At 54.8% G+C, this 20594-nt stretch overlaps 1 protein-coding gene across 5 annotated transcripts in view; it reads left to right on the forward strand.

The window, feature by feature from the left end:
- PRKCZ (protein kinase C zeta) overlaps positions 1-20594 on the forward strand; it is a 98364-nt gene that overhangs the window by 50146 nt on the left and 27624 nt on the right. For all 5 annotated transcript variants that reach the window (XM_082615815.1, XM_082615818.1, XM_082615819.1 and 2 more), the window contains exon 5: positions 16039-16124. In XM_082615815.1, the coding sequence (XP_082471941.1) occupies positions 16039-16124 (86 nt within the window). The remainder of the gene's footprint in view (positions 1-16038; positions 16125-20594) is intronic.

Genomic DNA, 20594 nt, shown 5'->3' on the forward strand with positions numbered 1-20594 from the left:
TGCTCCTAAGGGCTGGTTTATCCAAGAGAACCACCCTCCCTGCCGCTCGCTGCTACCCCTGTGGGTGGCCACCGGCCTGCATTTGGGGGCTCTCACTCTTGAGCGCTGCCCCCGGCGCCCCGCCGGCTCACCACTTGGACCTCAGCCCTGCCTGGGACGAATCCCACCCTCGCCAGAGCCTCTCTAAGCTCCTGCTTCAGGGGGTCCAGATCCTTTCCCCAGTCCTCGTTCCTTATGATCTGATTCTCAAACTCAGGAGTTACAAGAATTTGGCACGTGTGTGTGTCCAGCCTCCTGTCCAACCATCTGTCCATTGAGGCTCCCAGATTTCCACCCAAGTGGAAGAGATCGGCGCAGGGTGAAGGGCAGGCTGGCTTCCTTTCAGGGGAGCCGGGAGCCCCACCACCACACCGTGTTCCGTCAGTTCTAGGACCAGCCTCCCGCTTCCTAACATGGCTGAAGTCGGAGTGCATCGTGCAGATCTGGGTGTCCCCGTTTAGCCGGCAACGTTTTCTTTCTTTCTGGTGCATAAAATCACGGTGTTTCTGACAGTTGATGGCCTCTTAGGTTGGATGGGGAATGTCACAGAGGTGGGCTGGCATCAGGCAGAGGGCAGGTTGGGTGCGGGCACGGACGCAGGCCTGCAGGTGGGCGATCCTGAGGGAGGGAGGTCTGCAGTGTTGTTGAGGACAGGGAAGGTTAAGGTCATTGGTGCTGAGCTAAGGAGACGGGGACCTGCGGCTCACACCTTTGAGGATGGGGGAGACGGTGTTGAAGTGTGGAGAGAGGGGAGGGAAATGGCTGGGGGGGCAGCCCACCTCCTGTCCCTGCCCCCTCCCCAGAGGGCGGGTGTAGGGCCGAAAGTTCCAGCCCTCTAATTATGCCTTGGACCCTGATGACGGCCCCCAACCTGAAGCCAATCTCATCAGCTTACAGAAGACACTCAGGACTCCTAGGGTTTTAGGAGGCGTGTGCCGGGAGCACAGTCGTGATAACTTTGCGTTTCCACCCTCTTCTCGGGCTGTGGGGGTCCTGCTCACGCGTCCTCCAGCACACGGGCTTGTCGGAAGCTCTCTGCAAGCAGAGCACGTGTGAATGGTCCCACATCGTGGCCTGGGTCTGGTCTCCTCTTTACCCCTGAGGCTAAGTAAGCATCTTCTCACTAACGGGCTGTTTAGGCCCCACTGCTGTCGGGTGCCCGTCCACGTCTTTTGCTTGGTTTCAAAATCAGGTTGTTTACCAACACCTTGATCGGCTGTGCATCTGTTCTCCTGCGTTGCAGGAGCTCTGCGTGTTGTGGATGTGGCACTGCCGACGTCGCCCCTCACTCGGCGGCTTGCCGTCCCCCTCGTGAGGAACACAAACTGGACGCTCACTCTACAGTTAGTGCCTTTGTATCCTGTTGACGAAACATCCCCTTAACCCCAGGCCCTGAGTATTTTCTCTCCTGCCCAAATTGCAGCTTTCCGTTAGTCCTACATCTCCTGGGAGTGAGTTTTGTATATGGCGTGAGGTCGGGGCTGAGGTTATCTGCGCCGCCCCCGCCCCCTGCCGTGGTGACAACCAGTTGATCCAGGACCGCTTATAGGAAAACCCATCCTTGTCTCACCACGATTCCGTGACATCCTTGTCATTGTCGGGGGTGGGGGCGGGCTGTTTCTGGACTTCTTCTGCCCTGTTGGCCTTTTACACCAATATCACACAGTTTTAACTCAGCTTTTTTTTTTTAATTAATTTTTTTACTTATTTTAACTTTTTTGGTCTATGTTGGGTCTTCATTGCTGTGCACAGGCTTTCTCTAGTTGCGGCGAGCAGGGGCTACTCGTCATTGCGGGGCACGGGCTTCTCCTGCAGTGGCTTCTCTTGTGGCGGAGCACGGGCTCTAGACACACAGGCATCAGTAGTTGCAGCACGTGGGCTCAGTAGTTGTGGCTCGCGGGCTCTAGAGCACAGGCTCAGTAGTGGTGGCACACGGGCTCAGTTGCTCCGTGGCATGTGAGATCTTCCCGGACCAGGGATCGAACCTGTGTTCCCTGCATTAGCAGGCGATTCTTAACCACTGTGCCACCAGGGAAGTCCCCTAACTCAGCGTTATAATAACTCTTAATATCATTGTGTTTTAAGTCCTTCAATTTTGTTTTTCTTCAAGAGTATCTTGGTTGTTTTTTACTTTTTCCATTTCTATACGAATTTTACAGTTGGTTATAAGTTTCCTAAAACCCAATGAGATTTTTTATTGGATTACATTTGAGTTCATAGATCAACATGGGAGAATTGACATCTTTACAGCACTGAGGTTTCCAATCCATGAAAATAGATTTAACTCTTCTTTAAATTCTTTCAAACATTTGTAGTGTTCTGTGTAGCAGTCCTGCACAGTTTTTGTTAGATCACTTCACTGCTGTTTACTTTTTTTTTTTTTTTAAAGAATCTATTAGTGTTTGTTTGCTTCTGGGTGATTTTTAAAATTATTATTATTTATCTATTTTATTTTATTTTTGGCTGCATCGGATCTTGGTTCCCCTGCAGCATGTGGGATCTTAGTTCCCCAACCAGGGATCGACCCCGCGTCCCCTACATTGGAAGGCAGATTCTTTTTTTTTTTTTTTTTTTGCGGTACGCAGGCCTTTCACTGCTGTGGCCTCTCCTGTGGCGGAGCACCGGCTCCGGACGCGCAGGCTCAGCGGCCATGGCTCACGGGCCCAGCCGCTCTGCGGCATGTGGGATCCTCCCGGACCGAGGCACGAACCCATGTCCCCTGCATCGGCAGGCGGACTCTCAACCACTGCGCCGCCAGGGAAGGCCTGGAAGGCAGATTCTTAACCACTGTGGCACCAGGGAAGTCTCTGCCATTTACTTTTTAATGCTGCTTTAAGTGGTGTTCCTTTTATAATTTTGTTTTCTATTTGTTTGCTTATAAAAATGTATGGAGAAATGCAGTTGATTGTTGAACTCTTGTCCAGCAACCTTGTTAATTCACATATTAATCCTAGTATTTTGGGACTTCCCTGGTGGTGCAGTGGTTAAGAATCCACCTGCCAATGCAGGACACACGGGTTTGATCCCTGGTCCAGGAAGATCCCACATGCCGTGGAGCAACTAAGCCCTTGCGCCACAACTACTGAGCCTGTGCTCTAGAGCCCATGAGCCACAACTACTGAGCCCGCATGCCACAACTACTGAAGCCTGCGTGCCTAGAGCCCGTGCTCCACAACAAGAGAAGCCACCGCAATGAGAAGTCCCCGTGCACTGCAACAAAGAGTAGCCCCCGCTCGCCGCAACTAGAGAAAGCCCGTGTGCAGCAACAAAGACCCAACTCAGCCAAAAATAAATAAAATAAATTTTTTAAAAAAGTAATCATATTAAATATGAAAACCAGCTTTTAAAATTTATCTCCATGGTGTATTTTGTGACAATGGCGAATCAACGAACCCAACGCAGCCATAAATAAATAAATAAATTAATTAATTAATTTTTAAAAAATCCTGGTATTTTATCTGCAGGTCCCTTTGGGTTTCCTATATACACTACCATTTCGCCAGTGAGTTTTATTTCTGTTTCCAAACCTTCAGCTGTTGCCTTGTGACACTGGCACTGTTTATCTTTCCAAAACATTGAGCCTGTGTCCAAAACATTGTGGAACAGAAATGCTGACACCAGGCATCCTCTCGTTCTAGATTTCAGTGGAAAGTTTTCAAAATTTTACCATTAAGGATGTTGTTTGCTGAATGACTTTTCTTTCTTTTGTAAATTCCCATCATCAAATTAAGGAGGTTCTATTTTATTCCTAGTTGAGGGTTTCATCCTGAATGACATAGAATTTTACCAGATGGATTTTTTTTTCATCTGTTGACATACTTTTCTCTTTTATTCTGTTAATAAAGTGAATTACATTATTTGGCTTTGAATGTTAAACCAACCTTGCATTCACTTAGTTCATCCTGTTTGGCTATAATGTGTTATCCTTTCTATATTTTGCTGGATTCAGTTTGCAAATATTTGTTTGGTATTTTTGCAACTATGTTTATGAGAGAAATTGACCTATAATTTTCTGTTTTTGTAATGTTGTCAGAGTTAAACATGGAGGTATATTGGCCTTAAAAAATCAATTGAGCTTTAAAAAAAAATATTTATGTATCTATTTAATTTATTTTGGCTGTGCCAGGTCTTAGTTGCAGCTCACGGGCTCTTCGTTGCAGCATGCGAACTCTTAGTTGCGCCATGCATGTGGATCTAGCTCCCCGACCACAATCAAACCTGGGCCCCATGCATTGGAAGGCAGATTCTTAACCACTGGATCACCAGGGAAGTCCCTGAGCTTTTTTTTTTTAATCCTCGGGAAGATTTACATTAAGAGTGATGTTATTTCTAAATTACTTATCTAGAAGAATTTATAGCAAAGCTCCATGGGCCTGGAGTTTTCCTTGTGGGAACATTTTAAATTCTAGGTTTAATTTTTAAAATACAAATTAACTATTCAGATTTTGTATTTCTTCTTTTGTCACCTTTAGTAAGTTGTGTTTTTAAGGATATTTTAAAGTCTAAATCATACTTATTGACATAGTACATCTCTTTATTATCCTTTAAAATACCTTTAATATCTATAAGTATTAAATTACTAGAAATTTGACTTCTTCCTTTTGTTTTCCTTCATGTATTTTGTGCTGTATTAGGTGCATACAGATTTAGGATCATTATATCTTCCTTTTGAATTGACACTTTTATCATCATGAAATGTTGCTCTTTTAGATGAAAAATATTATTAGCATTTATGTCTCCTTTGTCTGACATTAGTATAACTATGCCTGTGTGTGTTGGGGGGAAACGGGGGGATCTTAGTGTTTATGTGGTATATTTTTTCCATCTTTATACTCTCAACTTTTCTGTATCATATTTTAGAAACAGCTCTTACAAGCAGAAGTTAGTTGTTGTTTTTGACCTAGTGTGAAATCCATGTCTTTTACTGAAGCATTTACTTCATTTACATTTAATGTCATACTGATAAGTTACAGTTTAAATCAATCATCTTACTATTTATTTTGTAAATGACCTATGTGTTCTTTCTTTTGGCCTTCCTTTCCTGCCTTCTTTTGGTTTAATCAAGTGTTATTTTTTTATCACCCCACCCCGCCTTTTATTAGCTTTGTTAAGTAATACTTTTTAAAAATATACTTAAAAAAATATTCTAGGGACTTCCGTGGTGGCACAATGGTTAAGAATCCACCTGCCAATACAGGGGACACAGGTTCGATCCCTGGTCCAGGAAGATCCCACATGCTGCGGAGCAACTAAGCCCGTGTGTCACAACTACTGAGCCTGTGCTCAAGAGCCTGTGAGCCACAACTACTGAGCCTGTGTGCTGTAGCTACTGAAGCCCGTGCACCTAGAGCCCGTGCTCTGCAACAAGAGAAGCCACGACAATGAGAAGCTCACACACCACAACAAAAGGTAGCCCCTGCTCGCCAAAACTAGAGAAAGCCCACGTGCAGCAGCGAAGACCCAATGCAGCCAAAAAAAAAAAATTCTAGCGGAACTTCCCTGGTGGTCCAGTGATTAAGACTCCGCCTTCCAATGCAGGGGACACGGGTTCAAGCCCTGGTTGGGGAACTAAGATCCCACATGCTGTGGGGCAACTAAGCCTGCGTGCCAGAACTACTGCGCATGCAGCCCACAACTAGAGAGGCCACGTGCCACAACTACAGAGCCCACACGCTTTGGAGCCTGTGCGCCACAACTAGAGAGAAGCCTGCACACTGCAACAAGGAGCCTGCACGCCGCAGCAGAGGATCCTGCGTGCGCAACTAAGACCCGACACAGCCAAAAATAAAATGAATAAATAAATATTTTAAAAAATAATAGGGACTTCCTTGGTGGCGCAGTGGTTAAGAATCCGCCTGCCAATGCAGGGGACACGGGTTCGAGCCTTGGTCGAGGAAGATCCACATGCCGCGGAGCAACTAAGCCCGTGCGCCACAACTACTGAGCCTGCGCTCTAGAGCCCACGAGCCACAACTACTGAGCCCACGAACCACGACTACTGAAGCCCGTGCGCCTAGAGCCCGTGCTCCACAGCAAGAGAAGCCACCGCACCGAGAAGCCCACGCACAGCAATGAAGAGCAGCCCCCACTCGCCACAGCTAGAGAAAGCCCACGCGCAGCAACAAAGATCCAACGCAGCCAAAACTAACTACTAAATAAATTATTAAACATAATAATCACAAGTAAAATGAAAACTATTCTGGCTACCTTAGGAATTTTAAGACACATGGTTGGAATGCACCTTCGGTCGCGGCTTTTACTGTTTCTGGGTGAGGCGAAGCCTGACTACGCTTTAGTCTTATTTACCCCTGAGCGGGCTTTATGCCATTGTCGTCATGTGTGTAAAGCTCACTGACAGTTTAAACTCCACAGTCACTGTTAGTCTTTCAAATAGTGTTCATTCAGATTCCCCTTCTGACGCACACATTTCTTCCTGCAGCATCGTGCTTACGTCCGAGACCATCCTCCCTCCCGAAAAACTCCCTTTAGTATTTCTTTTAGCAGAGATTTGCTGACAACTAATTGGTTTTTGTTTCTGTGCAACATCTCTCTGTTGCCTTCGTTTCTGAGGCCATTTTCTCTGGGTCTGGAGCCCAGGTGGGCAGCGTTGCTCCTTCAGCACGTCTGGTGCGTCATCTGGCCTCGGCCGTGTCTGTTGGAGACTCGCCTGTCCCCCCGTTATTCCCTTGGATGCTTCTCTGTCTTCTTTGGCTGCCTTAAAAATGGTCTTTGTTCTTCTGTTTTAGCAGCCTTGCAGAAGACGGGGAATATTGAGTTTATCCTGAGGTTTGTAGAGTTTTTGGATCTGGGGCACAGTGTCTGTTGTCTGTGCTGTAATATATCAGCCGTGTCCTTTCAGATGGTGCCCGTCCCCTCTCCCTTCGTCCCCCAGGCTCCACATCCATGTCTTTTCACCATGTCCCATATGCCCTCTTGCTCTTTTCTGCACTTTCTTCCATCCTGGTGTTCCCCCCACTGTGTTGCCATCTGGATCTTTTCTACTATGTCTTATTTTGTCTAACCTGCTCTTAAATCTGTCTCCTGAATTATTCATTTCAATCATTGTATTTTCACTTTGAGAATTTCTAAAATGCTCGGGTTTTTAGAATTTGATTCCTTTTTTAATAGATCCAGTTCACAGGTGAAATTCTCTCGTTTTACCTGTCTTTTTCAATATATGTTGAATATCTGAATCTCCTGGGAGTCCATTTTTATTGACTATTTGGTCAAATGCTCCTATTTCTTGGCCTTCCTGGTAACTTTTTACTGAATATCAGATACTGTGTTTGAAAAACTGTAGGAGCTCTGAGTGATGTTATTTTCCTCTTGAAAGGATTTGACTTTATCCCAGCAGATGGAGTGTGGGTGAGTCACCTTGATTCCGTCGAGGCTGGTCTGTTTCTCATTTTCCTTTAATATCTTTTAGTAATTGCAGCTGGAAAAGTCTGGGGGGTCACCAGGACCCCAATCTCCAGCTTTTGTCTCCCCAGCCCTGTGAGTCAGCCAAAAATCTCCACCGAGCTTTCTTTTTTTTTTTTTTTTTTAACCTTTCAGCAGCTGCTTTCTGCTTCATTTCTTGGCCTTTTGCCCTGGACTTGTGCAGCGTAGGACTCAGCACATGCCTTGACGGGCAGCCTGGATTTTTGGTTCATTTCTCCACATTCCCCTTTCCTCTGGGACTTTGAGAGAGCCTCGTAGTGGGGGTCACCCCGCCACTCCAGTGAGGCTGGAGGGCAGAACATGAAACCAAAGAGATTATTCTTGAGCCTTAAAGATCTGGCGAATTTGTCTGGCCAAGCTTGGGGCTTGCTGGGGACCTGTTGCTTTCGCTCCTTTTCTGTTTCTCCTTTTGGAGTGGGACTGACCATCCTATGCCTGTCCCAACTTTGCATTTTGTTTTTGTTTCTTGGCCACTCCATGTGGCTTGCAGGATCTTAGCTTCCCAACCAGGGGTTGAACCTGCACCCTCGGCAGTGAGCGCGCCGAGTCCTGACCACTGGACCACCAGGGAAGTCCCCCAACATTGCATTTTGGAAACACACAACTTTCCCAGGTCCAGGCCGGGGGCGGTTTTCTTTAGGACAAGTTGCACCTTGAGTGTCACACACCCCCCCCCCCCCCCGGTTTAGATGATGTTTCAATGAGACTTTGGACGTCAGTGTTGCTGCAGGAGTGAAGACTTCGGGGCTGTTGATGGAGTGGGTGTGTTTTGCGTGTGAGAGGGGAGTGAATCTGGGGGGACCAGGAGCAGATTGTTTTGGACCAAGCGTGCCCCCCAAATTCCTGTGTGGAGGCCCCGACCCCAGGTGTGTGTGGCGATGAGGCCCTTTGGGGGGTAATAGAGGGGGTCGTGGGGGGGGTGCTTGTGCCACAGGAGAAGAGGCCCCGGGAGCCCCTCTGCCGAGTAAGCTGGCAGAGGCCGTCGCCAGAACCCGGGCCTGCAGCCCCCAGACTCTGCTGCAGCCCGTCTGTGGGTCCCGGGAGGACCCAGGCGGCCCCTGGGGCGGGCTTGTCTCGGCTGCCCTGAACCCCAGTTTGCATCTTCAGTTGGATCCCATGAGCGCCGGGCCTCGCTCTCCGCCTGGCCTCCCGGGAACCAGCCTTGTCTCCCATTCTGACCCGCACGTCTGGCCGTGATGCCGGCCTGTCCTTGTTGTGGTCCAGCCGCCACTGGCTGTCTTTGGAGGGGCTGCGTCCTCCGTCCCCTCCCGTCGTTTCCCCCGGCACACTCGGGGTGCCCGTGTTCCCGGCCCGAGGTCTTCTCCCGTCGGCCTGGCCCTGTGCTCCGGGCTGCAGGTGCAGCGGGTCTGGGGGGAACGCGGGCCCCTGCAGCGCAGGTGGGCTCTGAGCAGCTCCAGGACTCATGCTGTTTGTAAGAAGGGAGTCTGGAAAGGAAGATGTCTACACGGAGGGGAGGTGGTGCGTTTTTCCAGAGAATCTTTCTGAAAACACTGGTCAGACGTTTCATCAAAACTCAATTCATTTCATGACAAATTTGTATCTTTGTGATAAAAACTGTGAGAAAGTTGAACTGTTATAATATCCCCCCTCCCTCTCCAAACACCTCTTAGGATTGGGTTTCTTAACTGGTGGTGTTTGGTGGCAAAGGGGCAGCTCTGAGGAGCCCCGGGAGGCCTGTCCTTTCTGGGAACCCCTAAGGTGTGGCCCTGGCCTTGCACCCCCTGTGCCTCGCCGAGGTCTGTTCTTCAGTGGGGCGTCTGGGGCCCTGTGACGGCAGCCCGAGCCACCAGGGATGGGCCCTTGGGCCTGTCTGGAGGGCTTGGTCGCCCTGACCCCCGGTGCTGGGTGCTGGCCGGGCCCCTGCTGTACACGGAGGACGCCGTCGGTCCTCACAGCTCCTGTCCTGGGCAGCAGAAGACCTTTCTTTACTCAAGCATTTCTCTTTACAAAAATCAGGAACCTGGTCCTTCGCTGGATCCCTTGCACGTGCCCGTCCCCCTGTCCCTCGGAGCCTGTGTGAGAGTGAATCTGCCACTCGGGGCTCCAGCGCTGGGTCAGGGTGCGTCCGTCAGCCACTCCCCGAGAGAGACACCCCTGTCCCCTCCCCACCCCCGGCGGCTGCTCCATGGCTCCCATGGCCACTCTCCTGTCCACGGAGCCTAGCGTCCTGACCTTCAGCTGCTGTGTCCTCACGGGCACAACTCAGATGTCCGTCTTGGCCACCAGGGAAGGTGTCCGGCAGGGGGACTCCTGCAGGCGTTGCCGAGCCTCAGGGGACGTGTGTGTGCCCCGCCCCCTTGCACACAGCGCGTCGCGTTGGGGGGACCCTTGCGCCTCTTCTCCTTGCCGCGCGTGAGGCTCAGGGAAGCGGACCGCGTGCTGGCCCCGGTCCCCAGCTTCCTCTCCGTGGGAGGCCCCACTGGTGCTGCCGGGCCACGGCACTGGCACATGCTCCAGATAGCTGTGGCCTCAGCTGATGGGCAGTCCCCCCAAGGGACATCCCCACAGCACGTGTCCAGAGGCGGCAGTGTGGGGTGGGTCCAGCCGAGCCTGGCCCTGGTCACTCTGTCTTCCCGTGGCCATACCCTGGGGCTGGCCCCGCCTCGTCCACGCAGCCAACCACGCCCCGGCCCTGTGTCCCTGCTCCACTGCCCAGGGAGGGGTGACCTGGCCTCGGAGGGAAGCCCCTCTCTGCAGCCTGATTGAGTGGTTTCAGTCACGTGACGGCCCTGGACCCATGACATCCCTGGGGTCGCCCTTGGATTGCTTTAGACCCAGATGAGGTCAGCTCCGCGCCAGCAATGCCAAGGCTTGGGGGCCACGTTGGGACCACGTGAGGAAGGCAGGCTTCTGTGGGAGCCGGGCCCGCTGACAGGACCAAACTGCCACCGTCCCCACATGGCTGGCTTCCTGCCAGGGTGGCTCTGAGACCCTTCCCAGGTCTGCATCTGTAGCCTCAGGCCCCTTCACCCGTCTCTCAGAGCAGCGGATTTTAAGTTGCGTCTTCTGCTGGGACACAGCTCAGAGTGAGGGGCAGGAAGCCATGAGGGAAAGGGCCCTGGAGGGGGCGACCCCACCAGCCCCGCTGTGTCCTGCTCGCCGCTGCCCCGCCCCCAGCATGACCCGCGGAGCCACAGGAGGACATGGGTCTGGGTCACACGGCTCTGAGGGCAGCGTCCGGTCCCTCCTGAGACACAGCGACCACTTGGTGTGCGTAGCAGCGGGCTGCCGGATCCACGGTCGGGTGACACCAGCCACTGGGAAATGCAGGCGAGCTGTGTGGCTCCGTGGGCTTCCTGGGACTGTTTGTCCACACTGGCCACCGTCCCTCGGGACTCCCAGCCTGTGCGGCCACCAGGCTTCTCAGCAGCACCAGATATGTGGCCCGTGGCCAGGCCAGCGTCCCACGTAAACCCCAGACTCCTGTTTCTAGATGGTCACGTGCAGCCTGCAGTAGGAGCCTTCTGGTGGAATGTGTGGTCGGTGAGGACAGGGTGGCCTGAGTGAGTGCGCTGCGCACTGGACACGCGCCCCGCCCTCCTGGGCGTGGACCCCAGGGGACGCCACTCGCCCAGAGGGCGCTGGGCCTGGGGCGGCAGCACACGCTCTGCTGAGTCCCGCACCCCCAGCGCGAGGGACGAGGGCCCCTCGCCAGCTCCCTGGCCTTGCCTCGGGCTGGTCACCAACCCGGAACCACCAGGAAGGCTTTCGGCTGACCCACATGCCCCGTCGCTGGAGCGCTCCCGCCAGTTTTGAGGTATTCCAGGGCCGTCCAGGGGTTGTGCTGGGCTGGTCACCTGGGCGGTGGGTCCGTGTCCAGCAAACAGTCAGAGAGGCTTCCAGTAGCATCGTGATCTGCCCTGAAAATTTGGAGCACCCCATGCTCCCCCCCAAATCTGGGGGCTGCCTGGTTTGTTTCAAGGTCTGTTGCTCTAAGCTCCCTTTTTAAAGTGTATTTTTTTCGCCTTGTCAGAGCCCTCAAGATGCTCCATTGCCATAGAAACTGAGCTCATTAAAGTTCCCTGCAGCCATCCTAATTATAGAATTCCAAAGACAAGCAGAGAGCTTCTTTGAGGGTGTCGTTCAGGCTGAGAGGAGGTACAGGAGCGGCTGAGCAGACGGGGCCACGAGGACCCACTGTCATTCCCGCTCTGTGTCCGTCCAGAGCACGGGCACCGTGGAGGCGACCGGACACCTCGAGGTGCCCAGCAGGCTCTGACTTCGAGCAACTCTGGCTCCGAAGTCGGCCTTGACATGATGACCGAGATGGAGCCTCCTGACCCACCAGGATACCGGGTGGAGCAGCTGCAGGGTCAGCCGGAGCCGCCCCCCAGGGCCCGCTTCCCATGGAGGCCTTGCCAGCCCCCCCGGCTGGGCTTCAGGACCATTTACCACTGAGATCAGCCGAACGGGAAGGTGGACACGCAGGGCCCGCGGTGGGTGCAGCGGGCGGTGGGGCGGGTCATCCGCAGAGCGCCCGCCCCGGGAAGCACTCTGCACATGTGTGTTCTCTGCGAGCACGTGTCCTTTTCTTTTTCACACCGTGTAGGGGCAACGCTAACTGAGGGGAACCTGCAGGCAGGTTATACAGGAGCCCTCTGAACTGTCTTTGCAACTTCCTGTACCTCTGAAATGACTTCAAAACAAAACACTGTTTATATTTGTTTTAAATGCAGGAAGCCCTGCTGTCCCTGTGGTTCCTTGTAAGTCACCTGGGCGCTGCTTTCCAGGTGGCAACATGGGTGTGGATTGGACGCCACAGGGGCTCCCCTGCCTCTGCCGGAAGTGATGCCAGGGCGTGGGGCCGGGCTCTGCACGGCCAGGGTCTCTGGCAGCACCTTCCTGTCTCTGCCTGGGGTGGGGAGTAATGGAAAGCACCCCCTGAGAGTCTCCAGAGAAGGAGAGTAAACAGGACGTGTGTGTAGAGAGAGTATTCACCGTAAGGGATTCATTCACACGGTCACGAAGGCTGCAGGCTGGATGCGGGAAGAGCCACTGCCGAAGTTCAGGTCCGACGTCCATCTGCTGCAGGACTTTCTCTCGCTGGGGGATGTCAGCCTTTGGGTCTCTTCAGGCCTTCGCCTGATCGGACGAGGCCCACCCTCACTACGGAAGACAATCTGCTTTACTCAGAGGCCATTGGTTTAAACGTTCATTTCATCCGGAAACACCCTCACAGAAACATCCAGAATAATGTTTGACCACAGATCTGGGCACCATGGCAGCTGACACATGAAATTAACCACCACATTCCCCTCCTCGCCAGGAGGCACCTCCTGAAACCGTGCTCAGCCTCCAGTTAAAGATAACAGCACGGTCACACCTCTGCTCGACACTGCATGGCGGTCCTGTGTGCACAGGACATGCACTGACCCTTCCCCCAGGAGGGCTGGTCGTCGGGAGGGGCCTGGAGGATGTGGCCCCCTCCTGCCTGCTCACCACTTCACTCCCTGCTTCCCCTCCCTTAACTTGCACATCTGCAACTTCTGTCGCCTGGGAGCAGTGTCACATCGGTGCCGTGGCTCTCTGAGGCAGCCCTGCTGGTCGGTGTCCTGCCTTGGGTGTGAAGCGCATGTCCACAGGTGCTGCTCCCCGCTGGTCAGGGTGCGAGCCAGTGGGGGAGTGGATGTGGGCCCCTGCGGCCGGATCGCGTGCAGTGGTCGGGGCCTTTCTGTGCAGACTCAGAGCTCTGTGTTTCTATTCAAATCTGAAACCAGTTTACAGCCATGTCGCTGTTGCTGCCTCTGGCCCCCCTCCCTCTGTGTTTTTACAGTTCTGATTGTATATTGTTTACTGCAGCACTCGAGGCACTTCAAGAGCATGGGACTCACGTGTGTTATAAAACATACAACGGAGTGGACACGCGTGCCCTTAGCAGCCGACCCGCCCCGCGCGGACCCACTGCCCCCGGTCTTCCACTGACCAGAAGGATTTCATCTCATACCTGCGCATCCTGAAACAACACATTGTCCGTTTTGCTTATTTTTTAGTTTGGTAACAAGGGCATCATTTCACAGAGCCCACTTTATGGACATCAGTATGTCACTTCATACTGATTTTTTATTTGGTTTGATTTTGGAAGGTGCGTCTGTGCTGCTGAGCATAGCTCAAGTCAGGTTACAGCCGACAGGTCCTCCTGAACAGTCACGCCCGCAGGTCACTTGTCCTCTTGCCGATGAGCCTGGGCGTCCGCAAACACCCTTTGCCGGCTGCGAGCCCACCTGTGAGGTCCCTCAGGCCTTGATCTCGGAGCCGTGCAATTGCTGGGTCCCGGGGAAGCACGTGTTCTCTCGACCATCAGTTTTGGCCCCGGTTTAGCCCCTGTCTCGGAGGACAGGCACCTTCCAATTGCTCTGGTCCTTGACGGCATTTGACGTTGCGGAGACTTGTCTCTTGTTGACACTTCTGTTGCTTTTTCCTCGCTGATCTGTGGAAGTGCCTCTCGCATCCTGAATCGTTAACCTGTCTCTTGCGTGTGGCTGATAATTGAGACGGGGGTTTGTCTGCCTCTCGGGTGGCCTCTGGATGGACATGCGTCCTCCCCTCACGGCACTCAGGTGTGTTCCTCTCCCCTTTGGGCTGGTGCTTTTGTGTTTTCAGAATTTCTCTCCCCCTTGGATTGTTAAGATTGTCCACATTTCCTTCTAAAATTTGTCGCTTTGCGTCTCGTGTTTAAGTCCTTATCTTTTGAGGCCACGGCTTGTGTGTGGAGTGAGGCAGGCGTCCAGTCTGCGTGGGCCGCCCTCACAGTACCCTGGATGGGGGTGGAGACCACAGGAGCTTACTTCCCAGGGTCTGGAGGCTGGACGGCTGAGGTCCAGGGGCCAACGGGGTCGGTGCCTGGTGAGGACACTGGCTCACTCGCCACCTCCCAGGTGTCCTCCCGCCCTGGAGACCAAGCTTGGGGGTCTCCTCTTCTTGTGAGGATGCTAATCCCATCAGGGGCCCTATGCTATGACCACTAACCTCCATTGCTTCCTTGGGGACCCCACCTCCAAATACAGTCACATGGGGGCTGGGGGTAGGGCTTCCACGTGTGATCTGGGAGGGCACGTAGCAGCAGGGGTCCAGGCTTTTCTCTCTGTGGACAGCAGGACATCACCCGCCTTCCTTCAGTCCTGCTCCACACCCAGGGGTCATGCAGGGCTCCATCCTGTCCCCTCGCTGACCTTTCCGGCCTGCTGGGGGCTCCCTAATGCCCCTTGGCCTCTGCTAGGGCATCCTTGAGTCTCTTATTTTGGGTGGCTTTGCTCAAATTTGAAGGGTATCCAGTGGGCCGCATTTTCAGGCTTTCACATGGCACGTGTGTGAGCGCAGGAAAGGGCCAGAGTCTCGGGCCACCGCGTCCCCGGCTGAGAGCCCAGCTCCCTTTGTGTCTGTGTCACTCGGTGCCTCATTCCTCCGTCTGCTGGGACAGCCGCGGGGTGTGTACGCCACACACGGGGCAGTCAGGCCTGTGGACGTTAGTGGGAACCTGCCGGGGGCTAGGCTTCCCCACAATCAGGCCAGGAGGGCCGCACCCCGTCATCCGGGCAGGGGTCCTGGGGCGTCTCCAGGGACCCCTTGGAGCCCAGGGCAGATGGGCTGGGGGGTGAGGATGCTACCTCTGGCCAGCCCTGTTCTGTCTGGGTGTTGGCTTCTCGGTTTCCCACTTTGTCTCCCATGTAACGGGAGAGAAGCTGGTTTTGCAGTCACTGTGACCTGGTTTCGGCAGGTTCCAGCCAGAGCTGTAATTTGCTTGTTTTAAAAACATTCTGTTACAGTTTCCACGTCAGTATATTCCTGGCACTTCCCTGACTCTCATGAAAGTCGCCTTCACTACAGAGCTTTGTAAAAGCACAAAGCTTCCCGTTGTATCCTGAGTATTTTGTTTTCACATACTTTCAAAGTGTTTTGAAGGAGCAAAGTTGGAAACGTTTTTGAGGAAGAATAAAACCAACGGTTCTGGTTGTACGTGTAGCTCCGCGTTCTTAACGAGCAGCCTCCTTCCTCAGGAGTTTGACTTAGTGAATGCAGGTCGTGAACGCGACGGTTTGGGTAACTTTCAACCTAAGTGTCCGGGTGGTTTGGCTTTACTTCTGTCCCTAGACTGGCTCTTCAAATGGGAGCCCAGGACGGAGGGGGCGGGATGGTGCTGGCTGGACGGACGCCCGTCTCGGGCTGACCGTGGTGGACTCCCCGGTGGCCAGGGTCCCTCTGAGGACGGTTGGGCATGCACGTCCAGGGGGCCCTCGGCCCGTCGGAGCCTGTCCCTGTGTGGAGAGGGGCCTGATTTTCATGCCCGGAGGGAAGGGGGTGGAAAGGAAACACGTGGGAGGACACACGGGCCCCGATGTCTTCACAGCCTGACCCTCCGCGGAGGGCAGCCCTCGTGGCACATCCAGGGGCATCGAGGGGCGGTCGACCCAGGGATCGTGTGAGGAGGGGCTGTGGGGACGCAGGCATGTCAGCTCGGCGGTGGCCTGTCCCCACCGCCCCGCACGTGGCGGAGCCGGGCTCGTGGCCGTTCCTTTTACCCCTTTCTGCTGTTCTTTCTAGAATCCATCTACCGCCGCGGAGCCAGAAGATGGCGGAAGCTGTACCGCGCCAACGGCCACCTCTTCCAAGCCAAGCGCTTTAACAGGGTGAGTTGCTGTCGAGGCCACCGAGATGCCCCCCCTCCCCCCCCAGAGGAGGTGCTGGGCTCTGCTCTGTGCACAGGCGAGGCCTCCGAGCCGCTTTCATAGCCACTGTCCCCGGATGACAACGAGCCCTTTACGAGGCTCCCTGAGCCGGGGAAGGTGCCAGCTCGGGTCTTTTCTGATGACCTCGGCCTGTGTGTCCCTGTTACGGGATCCCCTGTCCAGGCGCTGTGGCTTCATGGTCCCGCCTGCCTGCGTGCATTCAGAAGGGACGCAGATTTGTCCTGTAACCGGGATGCATGTGTTTTACCCCACCGTGTCCCCTGTTGGTCCCAAGGGTGTCCTGCGAAGCCCGGAGCCCGAGACCGCCCTCCAGCCCCCCGGCCCGTGGGCCCCGCCGTCTGGCCCACTCCGAAGGCGCTTTAGCTGAGCAGCTGGTGTTTCTCCTCATGCAGCCCTGTGTCCTGTAGAGACCATAGGGTTCGCATGGCTGTGTAGCCGTCCCGTTCGTTGGCAGGTGGATGGGGAGGCACCTGCAGGTGCCCCCATGGCCGGCGACCACGTGCCCCAGGGCTGCCGGCACGAGGCACCACAAACCGGGCGCTTCGCCGTTTGTTCTCTCTCAGTCTGGAGGCCAAACTAAGGTGGGGCGGGGCCGCGCCCCCTCCCGCTGCTCTAGGAGGGTCCTTCTTGCCTCTGTGTAGCTCCTGCAGTTGCTGGCGGTCCTCGGAGCTCCTGGGCTGGGAGCTCAGCCCCCCGGCCTCTGCCGCCTGCTCTCTGTCTCTGCTCCCCAAGAACACCCGTCATGATCAGGACCCAGTCTGACCTCATTTTAACTTAACTAACTGCACCTACAAAGATACTTTTTCCACTTAAGGTTCTGGGTGGGCCTGAGTCTGGGGGGACACCATGGAGTCCAGTACAGCAGCCGAGCGCCTGCTGACCTGGGACCACGCCACGCGCCAAGCACTCTGCCCCCCCGCCCCCCCCACGTGGCGGCCTTCTCCGTGCCCCTCACAGCCCCGTGTGTGCCACCTCCCACCGGGCACAGCACTCTGCCCTGAAGGTTGTGCCCGCACCTGGCACACGGAAGGTGCACACGACAGTGGTTTATCGTTTACTCTAATGGATGACTGGGGAGGAGTCAGCGGGGGAGCCCTGGGTGCTACGTTGGGTGTAAAGAAGGGATGCGGCGTGTCTGTCGGGAATGAGAAGGGCCCTGGGAGCCTCGGCAACGCTGGGAGGGCACGGGGTCCTCGGGACATCGGATGCCGTGGGAGGTCGGGCGTCGCCGAGTGGTGGCAGAGGGCCTGGGGTGCAGGAGTGATGGGCCTGGCCGACGGGTGTGGGTGTGAGACTTTGCAGTGAACCACCCAGACGGACCGGGCGAAGCCTGGAGAAATGGGAACGTCCAGCCCCCATGACGCAAGGCCCCCATTGCCCACCCTCCCGTGTTTATTTAAAAAACGGACAACCAGCCAGCTTGTGGCCGGTGGCTTCTCTTCCTGTGCATCTGGGCACCGGCTTGGTTCTGCCAGAGAGGGTCTCAGGCAGACGGGATGGGCCACCCTTCAGGACATCAGAGAACTGCTCGTTCCCTTCATGACATATTGACTCACGGGCCCATGACGGAACCCACCCACCCGGCAAGGCCGCCCGGAGGGGTCTGGCCTCTCCCTCCCTGCAGGTTCTCCGAGGAAAACCCATTTCTCTGACGGCAGGGTGCAGAGTCTGGCACTCCTCCTGCCGCCCCCTCCCCAAAATCTGGGGGCAAAGCCCTCTCCTCTTCAAGGAGGAAGGGAACTCAGCGGCAGGGGGGTACCCACTCCAGCCCCGTCCCCACCCGCTCTCCCCGGGCGCCAAGCGGCTTTTCACAGACACCAGGAGGCCGAGGAGGGAGCCAACCCTGAGACCCCCGACAACTCTTAACCAGCCCGCCATTCACAGATGGGGAGGCGGGCGTATCGCCATTTGTCACCAGGCACAGTTCCCACCAGGGTCCTTGGGCTCCACGTCTGAGGCCGCACCATCCACCAGTGTTAATTATGGGGCTGCGAGGTCACCCCACGTGTCTCAGGAGCTACACGCCTGGCTCCGTGGGATCAGCCAGACTCACAGGGACAAACAAGCCCACAAAGGAGGTCACTGCTCTCCTTCTTTGCTGGTGACCCAAGGACGGAAGCAAGGGCTGTCGGCCTCACTGACCCGAGCTCCCTGCCTGGAACTTTCTCTGCACTGGACACAACTGAGCTTCTCGAGCAGAGAGGAAGACTCAGGTGGGGACTCACGGTGGGGCGGGGGCAGCGTCCAGCCCACAGCGGGAGGCACCGAGGTCCTCAGCCCCAGGGCTGTTGGTCTGAGCAGCTGGAACAGGGCTGAGCAAGCATCCCCCTCCAAGCGGGGGCAGAGAGTAGGTATTTCAGGCGTTATGGGCCGTGCAGTCTCTGGCACAACAGCCGGACCCTGACTCTGCCACTACTGTTGCCGTGTGAAAGCAGCCCCAGACGTCAGTGACTGAAAACATGAGCAGGGAACCACTTTGGCAGCATGTAAGGGACTTAAAAATATTTGCACCCGTTAATCTATTAAGTCACGTGATTTTTCTGAGAAATGAAGCTTGGGTTTTAAGTTTTATTTATTATTATTATTTTTTTTTTTTGGCCGCAGCTTGCGGGATCTTAGTTCCCCAACCAGGGATTGAACCCGGGCCACGGCAGTGAAAGCGCCAAGTCCGAACCACTGGACCGCCAGGGAATTCCCTAAGTTTTATTACTTAGTGGCACGTTTCTTGAAACGTTGATAATTCAAATCTAGTTTAGAAATAAAGAGCCTTTGGCAACATTGTGGCTGCCTCTCCTGGGGGGATGTCTGCACGTGGCCTCGATGCAACTGACGGGTGCTGGAACCCGGCAAACTCCCACTGCCCTTGATCACCCGTTGTCCTGGCCTGGACCCTGGCGAGGGTGGCTCTGTAGGAAAAGGGATCTTGGTTAATTCGTGAAGATACCAGGTGGCTGTGGGTTTGCCCCTAAATATGATCCAAGCATTGTTAAATGGTGTTCTGGAGAAAGCTAAACACATTTAGCACATTGTATAAAGAGACGTGAATTTTTGTAACGGTTCCCTGAGTGGTGAGCGGTCCTCAGAGGTGACACCCCTTCCCTGAACCCCGAGTTTACTCACCAGCACTCACCCTCCTCGGGCAGAGATGCCAAGGCCGGCGTTAAACTGGATTGGCCCGAGTCGGAGGTCTGGGGGGGTGGCCCTCTGTCCAGCCCCCTGTCTGGCCCTTGCTGCTGTCCACTGCATCTCAGGCCGTTCCCAGAGGGAGTCCCACAGCCCGTGTTGGCCTCCTTGTGGGAGGGATGGTTCCGGCAACGTGGGGGACTTGGGTACATCCTTCTCTTTCCTGTTACCGAAGTTGAAAGCAGGGGGGCGCGCGGGCGCACGCAGGTGCACGCATGTGGACTTGTCTTCAGCAAACCTTTATTGGGCACCCACTGTGTGCTGAGCACTGTCCCAGGTGCTGACCACATGGCCGCGACTGAGACGTATGTGCTCTGTGTATGGGGCGGGGGCTCCTTCTTGGTGGGAAATTGGCTTCTCGGTGCCCGCTGGCCACCAGCAACCCGTCCTGCACCTCAGGCCCACACCTCGTGAGGGTTCGCTCTGTTTCCTAAAAGAGCTCCATTGCGCGGCTGGTACTGTGGATCCTTTCTGTTCCCCAGGAGTAATTTGAGACTCTCTCAAAAGAAAGAAATTTGTTTAAAAAAAAGGCAAAAGAGGGTAAAACACGAAAACGAGTTATGGCTGGAAAAAAACTAAATGGGGAACCTGTCGACGTGCAGACACCACGAAACTGCGAAGGTGACTTTGGACTCCGAGTGGTGGGCGGGTGACCAGACTTGGACACACTCACCTCCACGCATTTTGTGACATTCCAGAATTACAAAAACTTCTCCAAACAAGCCAAACATGATCATGAATTTCAAGTGTTTAGAACCAAGAAGAATAAAGATTGACCATTTAAAATCTTTTAAAACGCTAAGAAGAATACCAAGATAATTGCATGGAGCCCCAGAGCAGCTCCTGACACGTCCAAACGCCAGGCAGGGTCGCTCCTGTGGTCGTCGTGTAGGTGGGCGTTTGGACGAGGGTCAGGCAGCCGGCTCTCCCACCCACTTCTCACCTGGGTCACTCCACCCACAAGGGGCCCCTCGGCTGTTCTGAGCGCAGCCTGGTAGGAGCTACAACTCCCACTCCAGGCCCTGCAAGCAGGGGCGGCGCCGCCCGTGGAGGGGTCTCCTCACCCCTGCCTGCCGGGGCCCCCCCTTCTCCCTCACAAGGAGCAGTCCCAGCACCCTCCTTGGGGCCCTCGGTTCCCCCAACCTTGGGACGGAGCTGCCGAGCCTGGGCGGGGGCCTGGTGCCGGGTGTGCTGAGGCGACAGGGCCACCTCCCACCCCAGCTGCGC

The sequence above is a fragment of the Mesoplodon mirus genome (genome assembly GCF_964341445.2).
Source record: "Mesoplodon mirus genome assembly, chromosome: 3".
Classification (NCBI taxonomy): Eukaryota; Metazoa; Chordata; class Mammalia; order Artiodactyla; family Ziphiidae; genus Mesoplodon; species Mesoplodon mirus.